This window comes from Oreochromis niloticus, linkage group LG8 (assembly GCF_001858045.2).
Source record: "Oreochromis niloticus isolate F11D_XX linkage group LG8, O_niloticus_UMD_NMBU, whole genome shotgun sequence".
Lineage (NCBI taxonomy): Eukaryota > Metazoa > Chordata > Actinopteri > Cichliformes > Cichlidae > Oreochromis > Oreochromis niloticus.
Window position 1 is genome coordinate 4204811 of NC_031973.2, and position 17071 is coordinate 4221881.

At 41.7% G+C, this 17071-nt stretch overlaps 1 protein-coding gene across 1 annotated transcript in view; it reads right to left on the reverse strand.

Annotated features, from left to right (window-relative positions):
- Window positions 1–17071, reverse strand: part of LOC100694955 (SRC kinase signaling inhibitor 1) — a 138236-nt gene that overhangs the window by 12517 nt on the left and 108648 nt on the right. The window contains 10 exon segments of the mRNA XM_025909674.1: window positions 2441–2533; window positions 2646–2795; window positions 4010–4152; window positions 4444–4798; window positions 5102–5399; window positions 7868–8015; window positions 12501–12631; window positions 13039–13214; window positions 13973–14133; window positions 16881–16904. Of these exon segments, the coding sequence (XP_025765459.1) occupies window positions 2441–2533; window positions 2646–2795; window positions 4010–4152; window positions 4444–4798; window positions 5102–5399; window positions 7868–8015; window positions 12501–12631; window positions 13039–13214; window positions 13973–14133; window positions 16881–16904 (1679 nt within the window).

Below are 17071 nucleotides of genomic sequence, written 5' to 3' on the forward strand. Positions count from 1 at the left end.
ATCAGATGGTTGAGTGACAATTTGATGTAAACAACATAAAAGCATGAATCCATCCAGCCGCGAGTCAGCAAACTGGTTCCTGGAGCATGAAAACGAGCTCACTGAACTCAAATGACCTCCACTGTCACCAGATTTTAATCCAATCTTTGGGATGTGGTGAAATGAGAGATTGACATCATTCAAATCTGCAGCAACTTTGTGATGCTATCACATAAATATGGAACAAACTGCACACTAGAACAATGTACTTAATAAAGTGGCTAAGTAAGAGTATGCCCCACTTGGTCTTCATACACTTTTAAGATCTGTTTACCAGACTTTTGTAAAAAATAAATTGAGTATACTTCAGATCAGTTGTTTTCTGTGCCAGGTCGCATCAGCTGATACCCATCTACACACCCATCTCATACAGAGCTTCCTGTTTAAGCTCCTTTAGCCTTGCATCCTCACGTCTTCATTAACATTACATCTGCTGTAACTGATGTTCGCTCTTTTCCGTGCATGTGCAGTGAAGGGTGGTGAATCAACATACTGTGGAAGGACATCTTTTGAATAAAATGATCCTGACTGAGCTTAAATTGTTAAAAAGTGACAAAAAAAATCCTCATTGATAACTGGATTTACATCTATTACAGTGCTGTGCTGTGACGAATGATTGCATAATGTCTACATGTCTGTATGAGCAGCTGTACAGAGAAGATCTAGGTGCCAGTGTTCTGATTCTTGAGTTTTAACCTTTAACCTTTTTTGCGTCTCTCTGGACCAAATTTCAGTAAAAATGTTCTACCACAGGAAAGCACAGATTTAATGACCAGTATTAGAAAGAGACAATTTATTTCTGCTGACATTAATCACTGTTGGCAAGAACTTTAAAGACGCCACGCTGCTCGAAACGCCTTCAGCGAACAAAAGTGGGATCTGAATTTAAAGCACCTGCATGTGAGAAAATAGATTCTTTCAGAGAAACGTTTCTGTTTGCAGCTCTGAACCTGAAATCCCCTCCCTCGCCCTCCCTCCTCGTCTCATCGTCCCTTTATTTTGACAGCTACCTGCTTAGTGGCGTTGTGCGATAATTCCAACAAAAACAAGACCTGTTTTCTCAGCTCAACGTGCCAGCAGAGCTGTCATAAAGAGCACTCTAAACTAAATGCATGATCTGCTTCGATCCGTGCTGACTCACTGCACATCGCATCACGCCGTCAGCTACAAGGAGCTGCAGCGGTGGTTACGGAGACTTAATGCACGTTTTATAAACAAGCATCACAATATGCAAGACTGGAAGTCAGCAGAGGAGAGGACACATTAACAGTGTTAGAAAGAGAAGAAAAGTTCAGCCACCTTAGATTTATATTCAGCCTTCTGCCTACAATTGGATTTTTAAATATGAATGTGGAAAACACACATAAGTTTTCATTTTGAAGACACGCCACCAGAAAATCCTGTTATTTCTTTTAATCTTTGATATATTTCAGCGTCTGTTGATCCACCATAGGAGTGAAAAATAAAAATAAACTAAATAGGATGTTTTAAATATAGCATACACTTTAATTAGCTTACATTATCACAGAAAAGTAATTAAGTATCACCAAACAAACTGAAACAATCTGATTCACATACTGTGCTGTTGACATGGCAACTTTAATACATTGTAACACTTTATCTAGTTTTCTGTTAAAAGAGGTCATCGTTACTCCTCCAGTCATTTATCCACGTAGCAGAAAACAGCAGATTAATGCCATCAGTCACGGCTCGCAGTACTGCGTGCACAGTGACAGAAAACACTGTGACGCTGCAGTTACATGACAAATTCCTTAGAAATGAGACATTTTTGATCGATACCTTTGTGTAAATGACAGCCTTCACCGTTGTTTGCACAACTTGCACAAGCGAAACAAATATAAGAAAGTCTCGCTCCTCAGAAACAAAATGCAAAATGTAAAGAAGACTTTTGCATGGTGCCCACAGTGCTCTCTCTTCCTCGCTCCTGTAGAGCCAGTTATTGTATTTAAATTAAATTATAATCAGTAAATAAATTCAGGCACTGCTAGCGAGCTGAGATGAATCACCAGATTTTCCTCGGCGTGTGTTTTTCTCCTCTAACAGAAACCTCACAGTATAAGGCCGATTACATGAAAGCATCTGAAAGGATCTGAACGTATAAATGGTGGGAAATGCTGGTGTTTTTTTAAACCAAGGTCAGAAAACCACCAGATTAAACTGCTGTCTACAATTTAGTCTGCTGGCTTTTTACAGCTGTGTTTCCGCTGCTTATTTCAGTGTGACTCTGAAAAAGGTGTTGACTCTTTGTATTAGTGGCTACAAAAGCTTCAGCAGTAGTAGAAAATACAAAGCAGTACACAGAAAGGGGGAATGAGCAGAAACAGAAGCAGAGCCCACAGGTGTGGCGGAGACAGAAGGCAACTGGAGGTTTTTAATTTACCTTTCTGCCCATGATGCAGGGAGAGGTGGGGGTGGCCTTTGCTGGGCTGCTGTACCCTTTATTACAATCTTTTACAGGCATTCTCTGAAATATCTTTGTAGTTTTATGAAAGACACGTTATCACACCGAGACAACATGTATTAACAGAAATCTGCAACACAAATCAGATGAATAACTTCTCACTTAAAAATCCAGACTAATGTACCTCCAGCTCGGCAATAATCTTCTCCTCGTCATCTTCATCTTGTACGGCCGAGGCTGCGATCACAGGAGGGGTCGAGGCAGGTCGGGGGGCATCGGAGGGGGTCCGCCTCAGTTTCACGAGGGTTTTTGGCAGGTCACCATCTTCTTCCATCTACAGAAGGACAAAATACAGACAACAACATTTCTAAGCACTGACCTGCCACGGCAAACATGTCAAATTCAATTTAATTTCATTTAGTTCAATTCCGTTTTATTGATATAGCACCAAATTGCAGTTTGTCAAGGTAAAAATCCTACAATGAAAACAAAAGAAAACCCCAACAATTATATGATCCCCTTTGAGCAAGAGCTTTGGTGACAGTGGGAAGGAAAAACTCCCTTTTAACAGGAAGAAACCTCCGGCAGAACCAGGTTCAGGGAGGGGCGGGGCCATCTGCTGCGACCGGTTGGGGTGTGGGGAAAAAGACAAGACAATGATGGAGATCCACTGTATGTAACAGAATATAAGAGAAGCACTATGGAGAGCACTTGCACCAGAAATGACTGGCTTGCTCAAAAAGGGAGCTACATTTTTTCTGCTGCCACATGTATCACTGTAGAGACGGAGATTTAAATCCAACTCTGACAAGAGGCTTTAGTTATGAAAGCATGACAGGATGAAACCACTCTGGTTAGTGGGTGTAGTTTGTATAAAGAAAATAGAGACATTTATTTCCAACAGATTTGAGAAAAGGCAGACATTTACGGCATATACCTAAAAAAATAGAAAAGTTCCCACCAAAACAATCCATATGGATTAACAACACTGTGACCAGAGGGCAAATACAGAAACTTGATTTATAGGGTGAGCTGAAAAAGGCAGCATGCTGCTGTGAGCCTGCAGCAAAGTCTGCAGAGATCTGCCAAAATCTGAAGATGTGTGGCAAAAACCTGTCGTTGTACCAGCATGGCAATAATCCTGAAAGTGCTGTTAAAGCCTGGTTAACTCACACTAATCTGGGGAAGCCTGCATTACTCAAAGATCGCTCAGGTAAGTAAAGCGGAAGATACTTTTTGTTCATGACTCAAACATGTTAGTTCGTAGATATGAATACAAGCACACGCGGTCGTCTGTCCGTGTAAGCCCTGTGATGGACTGGTGACCGGTCCGAGGAGAACCTCGCCTCTCACCCCTCGACAGCTGGGATAGACTTCAGCCACCATGTGACCCTTTATTGGAAAAGTGGCTAAGGAAATAGATGGATGTATTCAAACATGATCAAGTGATTGGTTCTGTGGTTGTTATCTAAAAACTGAAACTGTGGCCCAACAACCAAGGTGTGAATCAAATGTCGTTTTGGATACTGAATCCTGACGGAGTCTCACCTTCAGGTTCTTGGAGGTGACGATGACTTCTCCAGTACGGTTGGTGGTGAGGCCGTGAGCGGAGGGGAAGCTTCGGCGAGGTGGAGGCGGAGGAGGAGACTTGGAGGGCTTTTCTGTTCGATACTTGGCCACGTTGAGGTCCACTTTAAAAATAAACAGATTTTTAGTATTTTAACTTTTATTTTTTTTTAAATAGCACCAAATCACAACAACAGTTGCCTCAAGGTGCTTTATTATGACCCCATATGGGAAAGCACTTTGGCGACAGTGGGAAGGGAAAACTCCCTTTTAACAGGAAGAAACCTCCGGCAGAACCAGGTTCAGGGAGGGGCGGCCAACTGCCGCGACTGGTTGAAGGCGAGCGGAGGAAGACAGCACAAAGGCTCTTCAGTCAAAGCTGAAAGTTCAGATTTAAATCTGAAACAGATACTCACCTGAGCCTCGATGCGAACCAGTCCCCTCCATGCTGTTCAGCTTCTGGGCAGCCAGCTGCACCTTTCCAGGCTGCTGGTCCCCGCTGGGTGTGGTGTTTGTAGTGGTGGAGGTGGCGGAGGTCATGGCTGTGGTCCCAGTGGTCCCAGCTGCAGAAGTAGCTGCGGCGGACGTTATTGGGATGGTGATCTGGGGCTTTGGGGGCACCGCCGGCTTGTTTATGTGCCTGGCAGCGAAGTCAAGGTCGGGGATGGCTTTCATCAGCTCTGCCTGAGTCTCTTCCAGCAAGCGATTGATGTCCTGGGCGCTGAACTGGGTCAAGCTGGCACGCTTCTCCTCCCAGTCCCGCTCAGCCGCCTGACATAAATACAGATATAGACAAATGATATGCCCTAACATGCAAACTACTAAGAGGCAGAGCTGGAAACACATAACTGAGGCAGAGAGAAGCAGTTTGTTTTCTAATGCTGCATGGACAAATGGAATTATAAACAAACTGCTGGCGTGTGAACACGGTCTCATGGAGGGATTTAAGTACCTTCAGATGCAATTTCAAATGTAAATGGATATTTGCCATCTGGCCGATCCTGACAACGTGCACATTAAGATTGTTCACACCAGTAAGAGGAAGAAAAACAGTCATAATGAGCAGCTCATTACCAGTCGCACTTCGGCTGACACAGACTTATCAGGAGGACGCCGGCTTGGCAGCTCATCAAGAACTCGATTTCTAAAGGTCATTGTAGGCTGGATGTCCTGCTCGGGGCCCGAGGCGTCCGCGTCGCCGGCAGACACGGGCATCCAGTTGGCCAGGCCGGCGCTGGTGCTGAGATCGGTGAGGCTGAGAGGAGGACTGTTCAGGATGTCGAGATCAGAGGTACGACTCAGGTCATCGGCTCGTTTCTGCGGTTGGTTGGAGAGGTCCTCGGGGCTCTTCCACACCCCCTCAGTGACTTGTCTTTATAACAAAGGGGACAACAGAATAACGGTAAGGTCCTAGACTATGTCATCAGCTAACACAATGAAGTCTATTGTCATTGATTACCCAGCTTTTATTACGTTTACCTTAACAAACTCTGGTAACGAATCATAAATGATCCAAACTGTTGCTGATTGAGTGCAAAAACTCAGATATCAAAACCTTGAACTGTTGAACCCATAAAAAGGCAAAAATGGTGCCAGATTTAAGTTTGGCCAGTTCATTTCCTGATGTTGTAAAACACTGGCTCCAGGACTCCTAATTAGATCTCTCATTTCCAGGGAGGCAAACTTATTCAACCCAAAGCACCTATTAAATGTTTTGACTGCCTTTTGACAATCGTGCAAGTAAAGATCAAGAACAAAACGGTTATGAAAGTTTGTTTGCACTTGAACGCATTCAAACTTGGACCTTCGATCAGGATGTCATATGATGTCACATCTGCACAAAGGTTCAAATCAAACCAGGCACATTTCGAAGCACTGACTCTGAATGGGGTCTTTTATTTTGAAATTAACCGGCTTCTCTATGATACTCCTGTCTACATCTTCCTGCCCTTCCCTCTGCTACTGAGAGCTACTCCTCAGATGCTTCTGAAACGTCTGCCAGACGTGCTGTCAGCGTTCAGGCCGGGCGCCATCAGCTCCCGTGGCCACGTCGGAAGCTGAACGCGACACAGCTGCGCACGGCACACCCCCGGGGTCATCTGTTCTGTGTGACAGTTTTATTTGTCTGTTTGTTTGTGTCTATAAATGTAACGAAGTTTGCTGCCATCTTCAAGATGATATTTTCAATCTGAACGAGACTTTTTTTACCTAGTTAGATAAAAGATTATTAAAACAAACATCACTGCAGATCACCACTGAGGGTAAGTGATATATTACTCATCGCATGAACGATTGAATTACCACATATGAGGAACTGAAGAAAGATGACACAGCTGAAATACTTGGCCATACTTGGTGTACCGGAGAGGAGTTTCTTACATATTTTAATCTTACTGATCTCACATTAAAGTCCTGCAGCTCCCCAAGAAAACCGGCATCAACATTTTTCTGAGATTTATAATCCCGTTTACAGGATTCAGACTTCTTAATTTCAAGTTCCCGAACGGCTGCTTAGACAGTTTTAACTTCTGACTTTTGCTTTCAATAAAAACTAAATAAAAAAAAACCTCAATATACGACATGTTATCATTTTGATATCAGCAGAAACGAGGCGTGCTGCCTGATGACCAGAACGTTTAACCCTTAATCAGAAATACCAACAGTGGAAAGGAGAGACTGCTGCGCCCGTCGGCTCTCCTCTGATGTTCTCTGTGTTCACACAGGACTCACGGGGATTATTCAGCATTTGGCAGCTTGGTCATGCATCAATTCTGATTTTACTTCCTTAAATTTTAATCTTAAACATCCCATAAAAGCTGCATTCCACTGATTCCACATTAAAACAAATCCTGGATTCGAATGGAACTTTGTTTTGGATAAAACACGAAATTAAATGAAAGAATTGCAGAACATTTATGCAGTCATTAGCACTTAGCTCACTGCACAAGCCTTTGTCTCCATTAAATCTGATATTAGTATATACAGATCAGGCAAAACATCATGACCACCTGCCTCGTTACTGCCTCTAAAACGAGTGTAACCTCGATCTTGAGCACAGTTTGTGTAAAACACCATTAGGTGATCATTTTACGTAAGTTTGATTAAATTCTGAGTAAAGGTGAAGGAGGAGTAGACATTCTTGCGAACATACAGATGGATGGACGCCTCGGCGTGGCACAAGCTCATCGTTCTGTTTGCCAGCTGTTCTACTGTAACTTGCTGAAGTGTCTGAGGCGGATCTTCCAGGAGCGACGGTGGTGCATCCCAGCACACGGCAAATTAAAAACTCGGAGCATTTTGCTCTGACCAGACTTACTTCCCTGTGCTCCATCCACAAAATGAAAATCAAGTTGAAATCGAGATGCTGTTTTTAGTGACTGGAGCCGATCCAGAACACATCGCAGAGGGAGAAGCATGAGGGCACTTCTACTGAGAGATCTCAAATGAGCAGCTGTGATGAAAAGAATTGAGAGGTGAACGGGAAAATGACCGTGAACCAGAGGTCAAGTACGATTTTTGATTTATTCAGGCTTGTTCCTAAAACCTCGATCACATGTTGTGTAAATACTGTAGTTTAATATCTTTAAGTCTTTTTATAATCTGTAAATAAAGAAAAAACAATTTTTTTATAATTAAATGATAAAAAATGGTTTATTTAAATAATTGATTGGTCCTGATAAGATTTTGGTGTTATGTAACTGACGTCAGCTGTATTATCTAAACCAGATTATTAAAAAATGATGACTGGCTGTGTGGGTTGATGTAAATCTTGCAGAAAATACTTGAGCTGACCTGCTTTAATAACTGAGCGAGGGTTCATTTCACTTTTGATTCGAGTACCTGCGCAGCGTGCTGAGAGCATCAGTCATGGTGTTACAGCGCTTCAGCAGGGCATCCAGACGGTGAGGCTCCTCTTTCAGGAACTTCACAGCCTCCACCTCCACCCTCAGCACCACCCGCATCTTACTCTGAAGGCTCGGGAACTGGTCTGCATGGGGCGGAGAGGAAAGAGGCATCAGTGAAAAGAGAAAAGAGAAAGCTGTGTGTCAGCGAGATATGTTGAAATGTTGATGTGAGAAGAAATGGAGCCAGAGAGCAGGGACAGCGGGAGGGGGCGGATTACAGGGAAGGGGACATAAAGGGAAGATGGGATGCTGTTTCTGTCACCCAGGATTTTCCTGTCATATCCAGATGATTCCTATGAGGAGGGCTCAGCGGGGGTCAGCTGAACGAGAAGTAAGGACACGCTAGGCTTGTTGTAACATCTGAAATGTTGGATTTCACCTGCCAGTCAAATCAGCAGAAATGGTGGTGCCTCAGGGGTCTGTCCTGGGCCACGTCTTCTTATCTGTACATAAACTTTATTTAACAACATATGTACAGATATTGCTCTGTACATTTTTTTAATTCTTCTTAGTATTTATGTGTCCTGTTTGGGTGTGTGTTGGTAACAAGCTGTATACGCCTCAGATTCAGACTCTTCTTCTTCTTCTTTTCATAATAAAAGACTCGAAATGCAGAAAAGACAAAGTAAATGTCGTTCTCCACCCATGAGCAATTAGAAGGATGGATGGGTGCTGGTTGAAGTATAGTGGTAAATATGTTAGCTTTGTTTTATCCATTGTTCTGTTTTTCTTGCCTATCGATTATGTTTTGTTCTCTCACTTCTTGTTTCTTCCAAGTGTGTTCCCCTTCGTCCGAGTCTGAGGTTTGTGTGCTTTCATTTGATCCCTCTTCTTTCCCATTTTATTTTGGAGGTTAGTTCCTCATGTGGTTATCTGTAATTTTGCTTCCCTCCTTTGTTCTTTTCTCGTTCATTTAAAAAAAAAAACTATTTAATTTATTGTTTTTTGTTTTTCCACAAACACAAAGAACAAACTAGAGGCTGCGAGGCACATGGGAAATTGAAGATGATGCGACTGCTACAACAGCCACTTTAAGAAAATATAACCAAGAACAAGCTAATTTAAAAAAAATCCTCGTCCTACTGCACCGAGAGTAAAGTCAGGATCTCTGTTCCCTGCTAAATACAAAATCAAAGTTAAAATCCTGTTCCTTGTATAATCAGGACCCATCTCCTCTTAAAGACCTCACAGTACTGCATCATCCTAATAAAGAGCTAGTTGTTGATTTAAAAGTAGACTGGGAGGCAGCACCTCCAGTTTCCAGGCTCCTCTTCTGTGGAACCAGCTTCCAGTTTGGACTCAGCACAGACACCCTCTCTACCTTTAAGATTGGGCTTCAAACTTTCCTTTTTGCTAAAGCATATAGTTAGGGCTGGATGAGGTGACCCTGAATCCTCCCTTAGTTATGCTGCAATAGGCATAGGCTGCTGGGGGATTCCCATGATGCACTGAGTGTTTCTCTTCAGCACTTTTCCTCCTCAATATGTGTCTATACACCTCTCTGCATTTAATCATTAGTTATCATTAATCTCTGGCTCTCTTCCACAGCATGTCTTTGTCATGCTTTCCTCTCCTCACCTCAACCGGTCGCGGCAGATATCCGCCCCTCTTCGAGCCTGGATTTGTAGGAGGTTTCTCTCTGTATCATTGTAGGATCTTTACCTTCAATACAAAGCGCCTTGAGGCAATTGTTGTGATTTGGTTCTATATAAATGAAACTGAATTGAATTAAAACTTGCAACTAGTGAGTGATTCCAAGTGTTTTCCATCTTTTATAAATGTTGTCTTTGTCTGATTTTCTCTCTATTACTGGCCGATCTTTAGCTTACGATACAAAGCGCCTTGAGGCGACTGTTATTGTGATTTAATGCTGTATAAATAAAACTGAATTGAATTCAAATTGAACTGCTTCTGAGACATATTATGGTATTACTGAAGAAAACGTCCCAATCCCTTGTTAAAGCAACCCTGAGTATCTGGTTTACACATAAGTAATTCTTCCTTTTGTATAACAAATAAGATCTCCTCAGTGTGCAAAGGTGGGAGGAGAGGCAGACGTCCAGGTTAAGTTTGTATTAAGGTCTGATTGGGTTCACCTGGCCCTTACTTTGCTTCTCTCCTTGGTGTGTATTTAGCACGTGTCTTCCCTGTTGCTGGATTTTATTTTCTTTTTCAATAACTTCCTGTTTATGGTCCAACCTGCAACACTTTTTATGACTTTTTAAAAAAATCATTCCTCATTTTCAGCCTCTTTTCTTTTGCCGTCTTGTCCTACTAAGAACTTTTAAAAGCAACTACATAGTAAACAATGTTTTTCCATGTTCTCAGTTTATATTAATTATAAAATAGTGTCTCAAAGGACACTGTTAAACTCACAGGGTCCAGGCGGGTGCACTCTACTAGTCGACACAATGAGCTTCAAAGAGGTTTGGAATTGCTTGTTAATATTCAGGATAGAGACAGAAGTACACGGGTCAAAGCAGCAGGAACAGAGGCCAACTGGAACGTCATGAATATTAATTAGAGGACAATAAGACTCATAAATATTAATCTGCATGTCTGCGTAACATGAAACTGGACAAACACAGTATTTTGGCAGTGTTAGCACCTGAACTGTGACCTGTAACTACAGTACTGTACGTGGGGAGATTTCATGATTATCAGTGTTTGTAAGACACATTTGATTATTTGAGTAAAGTCATGTTAGTGAGTGTTTACACCATCACACACTGGCTTTTCTAGAAAAGTACATTAGTAGTAGTACATAAATATTACAGGGAATTTATCTGTTGTATTTCTTGGCACTACAATAAAATTAAAAGATCTGGTTTCTGGACCCTCAGCCACAAAATATTGGCAATTACAATGATGCAATTATGATGACACAAAGCTTTAAAAACAAAGTGTTTCAGCTTCATTTAGATTCACGTCTCAGCACTTTTGCTTTTGCAAAACAAATAAGTGTAAAAATGAATTTGTATGGGACTATTTTCAGAGGGAGATTACTTCAGCTAATCCAGTCTCATCCTGTAAACAAAGATATGTGTTAATGTCTCGCTGGGCTACAGCAGAGGTGAAGCAACAGTGCTGGAAAGTGCAGCTAAGCCTGGCAGGTGTTTGAAACCTTTTTCCTTTGAATTTGTCGCAGTTTAAAGTTAAAAGCACCGACAGCCACAAAGCTGCTCACCAGCTGAGCGGTGGGGTATCATTTGCATATAGCAGTAAAATTAAAAACTATTCTCTTAACTAAGTGGTTAATTTCATTAACTAGTTATGGGTACAGATGTTCCACTAAAGCATCCAAATCAGTTCCAATACAAAGATCAGCATGAACGTTCCCTCAGTTGTTATAATAGAGTTTAATATCCAGACATTCATGAAAAAGAGGATTTATGAGATTTAGCAGTTAGAAGTCAGCAGGAAGTCACGGTAGGTTCCTAGTTAACATCTGAAAATGATACCGCACACTCTGAATTAATTCTAAAAAGAAACTCAAAGGTACAGCACGACGATGGATGTAATCAACGATGGAAAAATAAACACCAGTGCCGTGTGGAGGATTGGTGACGAGGAAATGGACTGATCTTCATTTAGCACTTTTCTATTCTTGATGACCAAAGGAGCTTGGAAAGAAAAGCGTCTGGACTTCTTTAGGTTTCTTGAAGATGTTTCTCATCCGAGAAGCTTCTTCACTTCTAAGAGCAACTGGTGGAGAATCCCAGATTTTTCTGTCCTATTGGGAGTGTCCCTAAGAGGGTCGTGGACCCACTATAGCTTTTGTGCTGCGAGACAATGGTGCTAACAGTTTCTCAGTGCAAGTTGGACCATAGCATGTTTTCTATGGTTTTCTATGTGGCATATAGCTACAGAGATATGGTCGGGGTAATACAAACACATTATCACAGGGAAGATGTAGGATGAGGGTTAAACTGTTGTCAGTAACAGGTCGTGGTTAATGTTCCTGGTGGGCAGCAACAAACAGCAGGAAGAAGACATAAACATCAAACTTCAGCTGAGAGAATGTCTGACAACAGTTATTAATATGCTCATCCATGGTCTGGATGACTTTCTATGAATGAGTCTTGATGCTAAGCTTAATGTCCACACTAAACTATAGTCAGCCCAAGAGTGATTTTGTACACCGTGTGATTAAAATACCTTAAAGACGCACTGCACATGAATAGTGCTACTAGAAAGACAGAAAGACAGCTGGAAATTTCTGGGGAGCTTGTTTCATGTTGAGACAAAGCCCTGCAGCGCACTAAAGAAATGAGAGCCTCATCCAACGCAGGACATGACTGGATATGGAAACGAGGTCAAAACATAATCACTTAACAAGCGAACAGGATCGAGGGATCAAAGACTGAAACACAGAGAGGTGACACAAAAGGGTGAAAGGTCGAGGAGTTAAACACTCCAGGGGTTAGGGAAGGGCCTCCCGATCAGTAATGGCAGATGTAGTTTACCTCCTCTAGCTACTTATTCACCGACTGCTTACAGTCTCGTTAAACGAGAGGATTTTAAAGGGTCGAACAAAACATCACAGATTCGGTCATGACAGCATTTACTTTTTAGCTCAGTGAGCGTCTCTCCCAGCATCCTCAGCTCTTTGCTCTTCTGCTCCACGTCCTGCTCCGTCACGAGCCCGTGATTCACGGACGAGTTCCTCTGGAGCTCCTCCACAGACTTCTCCAGGTCGCTGTGAAGGACAGAGGCTCGTATCACTCAGGGCTGCTGACTCGGCCCAATTTTTACCATCGCTGATCTTTTTTTTACCCAATATTTCACTTTGATTAATATAAATGTCCTTCTTTCATTTAATAAACTAATCAATAAGATGAACATTTCAGATTTATAGCACTGCTGGATGAGCATCTTTTTCTCCTCTCACGTTTAGCAGATGAATACAAAAAGGTTTTTTTCTGGTTTGATTTTGATGTGAAGCTTAAACCAGAAAAAAAAATGAAACTTCAGCTAAACATACCAGGAAAACACTGTCTACACTTTGCTTAAACAACTGGAAACATCATGAATCGTTCACCTCACCAAACCAACCGAGACCACCTGACTGTATTTGCTGTGCTTGTTACTTAAGATCAAACTCACTGCAGCTGTTGGATGAGCAGCTCCTCCTGGTTTAGGTATTTGAGCCTCTCCTCCTCCACTAGGAGGCGCTGTCTCTGAAGCGGGTCCTCCTGGGTGCGCATGGCATCCAGCATCATGAGGCTCAGTTCAGACTCCGTCTGTCTCAGCAGGGCGAGCACCGAGTCCTGGTTCTCCAGCTGGGAAACAGAGCCACAGCTTAAAACTTAAACTGGTTTCCATTCACACTATTGCATGAGTGCACGTACTCAAATATTCAAACTGCATTTGTCAGTTTATGAGGTAAACATACTGAAGTTAAAACTCACTCCTGAGGGAACAAACAGCATCTGGTGTGTTGGTCTGTTTGCAAGACGAGCTCCTACTCTGTTAGAGGAAAACTCCCCAATAATCCTTTATCTTAATCGAGGGACTCAACAGCACTGCAAGCTGCACATATTACGTATTCCGCTTTGAGGCTACTGTACATAGATAAAACCCTCTTAACTCAATGGTTACACGGCTCTTAGCGTTTTAAATAGAGTGCAATACTATGAAACATGGATCAAAAAGCCAAACTAGTTTTTAAAGGATTCTATAAGTTCTACATTTTAAACAATATATAATAAGAAATGCTGAAAATAAATGTATATTATTCTCCTAATTTTTGTGAACTTGTTTCACTTTAGTTCTTTTCTAAAAAATTTGCTTTTCCTCTGCTGCTCGCGCAGAGCCGAGAAGACCCGACAACAGTGAAACAGAGAGCAAAGGAGTGAAGCAGGTGGAGCTGATCAACGCTATTCAACATATTTCACAGAAGGGCATTATTATTGATATTTGGTCCAAGTTTGCAACCTTTCTCACAGAAAATGTGACATGAAGGGAGGGAAAAGTGTGGGCGACACGCTAGTTTGCATATTTGAAAATAGTTTTCAGTCAAAATTGTCTGTATACAAACCTGCATGTTGCGTAGCTGCGACAGCTGTTTGCGCAGGGCGTTGGTGTTCTGCTGCAGGTTTTGTAGGTGGAGTTGCATCTGCAGACGGGACACCATCACAGGCTGGTTGGGCCCCGAGGGTGGAGGCGGCATCAGGGCCAGAGGAGCAGATGGTGTCAAAGCTGCCCGGCAGAAAGTGATATTCAGTTCAGGGAACTCATTCATTCCATGTTTTGGGATCCTTTGGAGCACATTTAGAGCTGATAGAAAATTGTCCCAGAGCACTGTTATCAAATCAAAGGCTTCAAATGAAATCTGCATTTGAGAAACATTTGCTGGTTGACTGCATGAATACACAATATATTGGATGTTTGCACATTTGAAAACAGAAATCCAGGACAAGTTCTATCTGTGCTGCAGGTCAGAGGTGGAGATTACAGTCTTATGTAGACTCAACAATGATAAACAGCATGGGGAGGCTTCGGGGACAAACAGGATCGGGAGTGAAAAACAGCAGTTCCACTTAATCCGAGAGTCTCGTTATAGAGGCGTCCCCCAGACGGCCACAAAGCGTGAGTGTTTCTAAATGAGAAAATCCTCTTGAATGGCGATGAGTGCTGTGTTCTGACACACGCATCATGCAGAACAAGACAAAGGAAAATAACTCGAAGACAGTCAGTTAGTAACAGAGGAGGGGGGTGTGAGAGTTGCATTTCAAGGCTTCTTTTAAAACTAATTACAGCTGTCCACACCAAGAAGGAAGACTGTAACACCTCAGTGCTGACACCTGTACAGGTGAGGCAATGGTTCTGTGTATACTGCAAACTGATTATGGGCACAGTTACTGCAGCTCTCCCGGTCAACCAGAATTCAGTACAGCCTTCATCTTTCTATAAGCTTTTAACTGCCAGCACAGAGTCCACAGATAAGAGCTCAAGCAAATCGAACCATTACTGACTAACTTTTATCATTCAGTGAGACAGGCAGATAGAAATCTGACAGGAGAAAAAAGGAGCAGCTGGAGTGAATGGGAGAAGTTAAAATATAAAAATCACAACTAAAACGACTCTTCAGAAAAGTCCAATTCAAGTCGCAAGGGACTCAGAACATCCAGACTTATCTGTAATTTGAGATGAAATAAGATATGAATTGAAATTTCAAAATATCTTCTTTTTGGATCCTTAATAGAAAAAAGGAGGCTAAAACTGAACACTTTATCTGAAGAAATCAATGTCTCTAAAGATGTTTCTGCGTTTCCCACAAGCAGCTAATTTTCTGACGCACAAATGTTCAAACATCAAACTCTTTTGGTCACCTGCAAATTCATCCTTAGTTGAAAAGCTGAAGGGAAAAACTTTGACAAAACAAAGAGTTTGTCGTGTCCAATTTAATGCAACTCAGTGATTTCTTACTCAAAAACACAGGAAACTATGGAGGACCAAAACTGCCAAAATTACAATGCAATAAAGAAAAAAATAAATGGCTCAAATTAAAAAATGTGCATAATGTAAGGATTAATCCACTAAAGAAAAAATGTCTTTATTGTAGTTGATACGTTATACCCACACACACATATTGTTTTTTCTATTTGATTCTGTTTTTTAAATATACATTTTTTTTTTTATAGACAATTTTATGAATCATTTAATTATAATTTTCCAGATATATTCCCTGGCTTCTTTCTTCATCTCTGTATTTCCATGCAACATTTGAGCACAGCTGTCATTTGAAAAAGTGTCATAAGGTTGAATTTGGATCCATCTGTTGTCTGATGGTAGGATGACAGGAATTAAAATATTCTCTGAGCTAATCATCATATCATCAGATAATTCAAAAGTCTGCCAGTGACAACTTAGTGAGCAAGCGAGCTAAGGTTAGTCAGCTACTGCAACAAGTAATATGTCTGGATTATCATGCCAAATAGTATTTTAGCCATGAGGGTAAAATTATGATTGACACCAGAAATGTATTCGATTGATGGCGTGCAGCCCAAAGTCTTCTAAGAAAACCCTCCTTATGCCATTACTGCACCGCGAAGCGGCTCCCATGACGGTGCATTCAGAGACGCTGCTCTTCATGCCTTACTTATAGTGTGTTAAAGTGTCTTCTTATTAACCTGAAGAAGTCTGGCTATTCTCTTGTGACCTCTACCATCAACAAAGCATTTCCTGAGAGAAGACACCTTAATCTGCCAGCTCACGGATATTTTCTTTCTTCAGACCATTCTCTGTAAGTCCTACAGGTGGGTTTGTGGGAAATTCCCAGTACATCTGCAGTTTCTCTCAGATAGCCTGTCAGGTACCAACAACCTTACAACCTTCAAAGTCACTTAAATTACCTGATGATTAGTTTGAACTTCAGCAGGTTGTTCCATGTGACCATATGTACATCTCTAAATGAGTTCCTGCCACATGATTGGCTGATAATTTGCCCTAATGAGCAGCTGTCCCTAAAAAAGTGGCTGATGAGTGTATACTTAACATTTGCTTTGTATAATACAAACTAACAGGGGCCAGTTACCCAGCTGGCTATTACTTAGCTACTCAATGTGCTCGGCATCGGCAGTCTCATCACATCCCAGTTAAATTCATCAGTAAACTGATAGTCAGGTATAAGAGTCTCCTGAGGTTATGAAGAGCAAATAAAAAGGTGAACGAGCGAAAAAATATGCAAATGCAAATAAAGCAGGTGGCATTTTTTTATTAAGCCAGTTTTATTTATTTGTTTATTTAATCATTTCTAATTTTGTCAGTTTAGGCCCTCCATAGCAACAAGGGGAAAGTGAAGGACACAAGGTGTCAGAGAGGCAGATCCTTCAAAATGACATGTATACATGTACTGGGAACTCATGGGACTCCAGGTAAAAACAGGGAAGGGGTGAGACGGGGGGACAGGTACCAGACACTTCAGGAACACATACAGTAGCTACCTTTCTTTTTTATAGTTCGTCCAGCTAAAACAAGAAGCATGGGCACCAGTTACAGAGCAGCAAAAGCCAGCGTGTACAGTACAGTACAGTATGAGGAAGCTTGCAGAATCAGCCATTACAATCACATATGAGGCTCCTTAAGAATTATGCAGAGAAAATGAAATAGCAGCAGCTCTGCATGAGGAAAAAGA